Source organism: Boleophthalmus pectinirostris, unplaced genomic scaffold, assembly GCF_026225935.1.
Source record: "Boleophthalmus pectinirostris isolate CB_2022bp ecotype Guang Dong unplaced genomic scaffold, ASM2622593v1 HiC_scaffold_14, whole genome shotgun sequence".
NCBI classification, from domain to species: Eukaryota; Metazoa; Chordata; class Actinopteri; order Gobiiformes; family Gobiidae; genus Boleophthalmus; species Boleophthalmus pectinirostris.
Window position 1 is genome coordinate 7,494,332 of NW_026571047.1, and position 6,000 is coordinate 7,500,331.

At 36.4% G+C, this 6,000-nt stretch overlaps 1 protein-coding gene across 2 annotated transcripts in view; it reads left to right on the plus strand.

Moving 5' to 3' along the window:
- The window catches only part of lmf1 (lipase maturation factor 1), a 36,939-nt gene extending 31,379 nt beyond the window's left edge, over positions 1-5,560 (plus strand). For both annotated transcript variants that reach the window (XM_020939695.2, XM_055150442.1), the window contains one exon: positions 5,179-5,560. In XM_020939695.2, the coding sequence (XP_020795354.2) occupies positions 5,179-5,365 (187 nt within the window). In that variant the 3' untranslated portion in view covers positions 5,366-5,560. The remainder of the gene's footprint in view (positions 1-5,178) is intronic.
- The last annotated feature ends 440 nt before the right edge of the window (positions 5,561-6,000 follow it).

The following is a 6,000-nucleotide window of genomic DNA, read 5'->3' on the forward strand; positions in this document are numbered from 1 at the left end:
GACAAGACTCTAATTGTGTCTTCAGTGTCACTTACAGGCAACTGGTTAGAACTATTGATCTGCCGAACATAACAGAACGCTACAATGATGTCTTTTTGTTTTTTGTTTTTTAAGTTAGACAAATTATAAATACACAAATTAAAGAAGCAATTTATAAAAGAAAAAAGAAGAACACAATGACATCTAGATGAAGAAAACCGGTCCATTTTCCCATTTTTCCCAGATTTTGTCAGAGTTACTATTGCCAAAAGAGCCCAAAGGAAGTCGTTATTCACATGTTTCCAAATGTCTTCCAGTTTTGTGAAGTAAGCGTGAATATAGCCTAATGCCAGTCCCGACTAAACAAACGTTTTTGATGACATCACAAGGTGGAACAGAGCATTTTCAGCCTTGGAAATGCAAACAGCCAAATAATGCAGGTTTACTCAAACATGTGTGAATAATACAAAACACAACTCCAGGTTTGTTTTTGATGAGATAAGAACATCTTAACATGGCTCAAAGCTCACAAGAGTCAATTTTGCATAATATAGGACCTTTAAAAATCATGAAAAACAGAACTAGTTCACTTTAAACAGTTTGTAGTGGTCCAAAGTTATTCTTCAACCTAATTATCCACCACAATGAGTTTATTCAGAGACCAGAGTGAAATTTAGCTGTTACAGAAATGTTAACAACAACTAGCATGCTAAAAGTGCACCTCCTGATTATCGGACAATAAAATGCTTCATAATTATACATTTCACACAATACAGACTTATTTTGACCTCAGGAGATATAATTTTGCTCAAATACATGGAAAAAATGTGTGTTTATTAGGTTTATTATTAATTTAAAACAAGGACAGTGCACAGAAAACATTAAACTCAAAGAGAAAAGATGCTCTATAGCTACAAGTTACTTTCCATCTGCAGTCCTTGAGCAGGTACAAAATGCATTAAGGAAACTATTTACACAGCAATAATTTATCAGAATTTAACAACGTCTCCTTAAAATAACTACTATCCAATTTATCATTAAAACAATCTAAATTAATTCATTCTAATTTCCATAAATACAAGATTTCAAATTCATCATTATCTTCAAAAAACTTCCATTATAGGCCTGAGATATATAGGACCTATTTTCATTGTCTCCAGTACTACGAGTGTTTGAAATACTTCATTCTTTATACATTATAGTTCAGTTTCAGTCCTGGTTGAAAAATGAATCACAGTCACAATTTATTTTGAAATTGATTTGAATTCCAGGATTTCCCTCCATTTTTAAAAATATATTGATCATACAACACCAGATTTTGTAATTAATGGTGCACTAAATTACTTCTCTGTGGAGATGTCTTTGCCATAAATGTTCCACAGTATAGCATTAAACTTATCTGCTCCAGTTGGAACAGTTGTGACATCATAGTTACAGGTCAGATCTGTGGTGAGGCGACCCTGCTCACAAAAAGAATGCATGTTTGTCAAGATATTTTTAGTCATATAAAAACATCTTTAATTGAATAAATGTTAGATAGAATTTACTACTACTATTACTACTACTACTACTACTACTACTACTACTACTACTTCTACAGATAAGATATGTAGGTCTTATGCCATACTGTGGAAAATAACAAGAAGAAATAACAAGCAGTTAGTAAACTACACAGTGCAAATTTAACATTAACTGAATAAAAAATATAATTAAATAAAGAGGATGACCCAACTGCCCCACCCATGTATTATTTATGATAGTGTTATTGGCAGGGCATTGTTTTTGCACTCTTAAGCAGCCGATGGGCCAAAAACAGCGCGGTTCTTGCCCATAATGTGCTGTCAGGATGATGAGGAGTGTTTGGCTGCTGTCGGAGCTTCACACTGAATAAAAAGAACTTTGAGCTCGGATAAGTCAAAGTAATCCTGGCCCTTTGACTCCCTGATACATACTAAAATACACATGCGCTTCCCACACAGAACAGTAGGCTATATTTAGACGTACTTCAAATGTTAAAGGTTCTACATTTCACAGAATTGACTCTTGTGAGCTTTAAGCCACGTTAGAAAGTTGTTACTGCATGAAAAACATACGTGGAGTTGCATTTTGTTTCATTCACACATGTTTGAGTAATCCATCATTATTAGTCTAATTATCCAAAGCTCTAAATGCTCTGTTCCACATTGTGATAGGGTTCCCACAGTCATGGAAACCCTTGAAAAGTCATGGAAATTGAAGATGTCATTTTCCAGGCTTAGAAAAGTCATGCAATTTTGTAAATTCAATGAAAGTTTCGTAAAAGTCGTAGAATTTTAGTATCTCTTTCACACAACTGGAGTATTCTATTAAGTTATCATTGGGCTATTATGTGAAAAATCCCTCCGTCGTCGAGGGAGAATAGATGGCAAAGGAGAAATTCAGTTTGTCGCAGAAACGTATTCGACCAACTAACTTTTGTCCAATTGACAAACTGAATTTCTCCTTTGCCATTACGCTATTATGATTATTTCTGAATGTCTGCGTCTTTTGTTTAAAAGAGACGACAATAAATGCACTGACAGGATTTTGAATGTTAAAAAAAATATAATCCCAAACCATAAGGTGAGTGGAAAGGGTTAACATTTCATATTTAGCCCTAAAAGTCTGCTCAATTCTACACATGTAGGTGCCATAAAGTCATGGAAAATTCACTTTTGGTCATAAAAAGTCATGGAAATTGTTAAATTTTGTCAGTGAAAAGGAGTGGGAACCCTGTTGTGATGTCATGAAGCGGTAGTTTTCAAGTTAGCTCCTTTTACCTTTAGTTCAGTAGAGATTGGCAATTCCAGGGCCGAAATCATCCAGATAATCCTAGAGAAGGTGCATGGAGTTTAAAAACACAGTAGAACATTTAACATTATAACATGGATCAGAAAATAATGTAATACAGGCCCTTTAAAGGTTCTGTACCTGATTTTGTTTGAGCAAAATGTGTCTCCATAAAAGCAGCCATTAATGTCAAAAAAAGTCCACCGTGTACTATCTGTCTCTAATTATTACATTTTTTGTCACAAATGGTTCCATAATCAGGAAGTGCACTGTTAGCATACTTGTTGCTGTTTGCTGCATGTAAAATAATCAGGTATGGCGCCTTAAACTCATGACCTCATTTTCCATTTTTCATTCTCCAAGCTATTTGCAGTAAAATGAGTGGGAAACAGAATATGAAACGCCATCGCCAATAAGAATGAATCAAACGGTCATAACAGGCGTATTATAAAGGTTGCTATTATTTATGTAACGTCCACTGAGGCGGACGAAATATCACCGTGTCCGTCCACGTTCTGTTTTTGATTGATTTATTTATTTTTACGTGGGCGTACGTGGACTTCTCAGATTTGACATTACAAAAGCAAGCATGTGCTCATAATAGTCTAATGATGAAGGCTGCGGCGCTGCCAGACTCTGCGCCGCTCTCACTCTGAGATCTGACTTTGATCGTTTTTGATGGAATAAAGGAAAAAAGAAAATACTTCAGAACTTACCTTGAACGTTTTAATCTTTCGTTTTAAGGAGCCCACTTTACGCCATTTTCTTATCTTTGGTATAATTTAGTTTCCTCATCCAAAACAGACCCGGAGTTGTGTTTTGTTTTATCTACACATGTTTAATACACAAACCCTGCACATTCCTGCGGAGTTCTTTCTTTTTTGTTGCATATTTAAAGTTCTTCTTCTCAAATAGAAAATTAAATCCAATCCACTTTATAAACACGACAGTTTCCAAAGTGCTGCACTGACAAATTACTACAATAAAAGACAGTAATCATAAATAAATACGATAAATAAAAAGTGCTAAAATACATAACACTAAAAATTATTAAAAAAAATAAAAATAAAAAAAAAGTGGGTCTTAAGACAAACACTCTGTTCTGCCTTGTGATGTCATGTGGTAAAACAGGAAGTGCTCCACTGTGTTTTTAAACCGCATACACCTTCACTAGAATTATGTGGATGATTTCAGTTTTGCCAATATCTACTGAAATCAAGGTTCATGACATCACAAGGTTGAACAGCTAATTTTGAGCTTTGGAGATGTAGACAGACTAATAATAAAGGGTTGCTCAAACATGTGTGAATGAAACAAAACACAGGTATGTTTTTGAAGAGGTAACAACATTATAACATGGCTTAAAGCTTGTTAAACTATGATTACCTGTTTGTCCTCTTTTCCACCTTCAAGACACTCATAGTGCTTTCCAACAAGGAACCACTCTCCCATTCAGGCATGCAGTGAATCTGACCTCTCAACCAATGATGTTTTATATCAAGAGCGGAATTCGAACTGCCAATCTTTGGATCAGTGGGCAAATGCTTTACCAACTGAGCTACTGTCGCTGCTGTGTTCATTATTTAATGTGTTGTGTTGAGGTCTGTCTGGTTGTAGCCTGATTCATCAGCCGGTTTCACTCCATAGAAACTGTCTTACCTCGCAGCATTAGGATTTGTTTGCTCGACAGTAGGCGGGTACTTTTTTTTATTTAACCAGTCGCTGCTATTTGGTAGTCACATATGCAATGCACCACTAACGGGGTTAACTGGTATATGAAGCTTTTCCCAAATCCTGTACGAAGATGGGCAATAATGTCTTTCCTTCACCAAACATTCTCTTTGTTCCATTTTTTAATCCTCAATCTTGGGAATGCCAACACAGAATGTATGGCTCTTCGCTGATTGGCTGGTGCCCGGACTCACACTTCCGGGGTTCTTGCAAACCGTCTAGTGTATTCCGATTCCTGACCTAGTCACTGGAGAGAAAAGAAATTGAGCAGAGGCACTAGGTGGCACCAGCCTTGCTAGTCTGGTTGACTAAGATTATTATTTCAGGTTATGGGGGAAAAAAAATAAAAACATGGCTTAAGAGTCAATTTTGCACTTAAAAAAAACACTTTTTAGACAATAAATTGTAATTCTCAACATAAATTTGGTCCTATTCTAGTTCTAAAAAAGGGTCAGGATCATACTTAAACTGCTCAGGAAGGTCAAATTTTGTCTGTTGGTGTGATTCTAGTTTTCTTTTTTTTTTTTTTTTTTTTTTCTTTTTTTTTTTATATCGATCCCTGCTCAAATGCGTGTCTAGCGGTAGTTTCAATCATAGTTTTAGTATAAATATCAGAATATCATAAGCCTTTCGTCTTTATTGTATTGTTTTCCTCCTCAGATGGGTCCGAGGAGAGCACTACATCTACAAGTTCAGCAGACCGGGCAGCGCCAGCGCGGCACAGGGGAAATGGTGGATCAGGAAGAGGATCGGACCCTACTTCCCCCCGGTCGACCTGGAGGGACTCAGGGGCTACTTCCAATCCCGGAACTGGCCCCACCCACATATACCCACAAACAGGAGCTAGAGAGCACCCTGCCCTGGCACCTGCTACATGACCAAGACATGCTGTTACTTCTGAAACTGTAGTCAAGAAACTGTAATCAAAGGGATTCTTAATGGACTGAATTGCCAAGAAAAAAGCCAAAAATGTGAATAATTGTTTTATTATTAAAATGTGTTGAAAATGGTTAAGAAAATAAACACAACTTTCTGTAGCTTTCTTGATCTTGATGTTAAAATTTACAAAAGTGCTTATCTCTATAGATGTGTTACTGTTTTTAAAAACATAAAAACAGAACTAGTTCATTTTAAACAGTTTGCAGTGGTCCAAATGCGTTCCTCTCTTACCTTATGCATTCAGAGCGCCCTAATTATTCATGAAGCTGAGTTTATAAGCTCAACTCTAAGAGACCAGAGCAGAGTTTTGCCAACACAGTAATGCTGACAACAACTAACATGCTACCCACACTTCCTGATTCTCGAACAATAACCTTTTATAATTAGAGGGAGACAGCACACAGCAGACTTTGACCTCAAGAAATGCTTATACAATATATCTGTACTGGGGCAAGACACATTTTGCTTAAAAACATGGGGAAAAATTCAAATCCATCCATCCAGCCATTTTCTTACGCATATCAGGGGCCTTAGCTGTTTAAG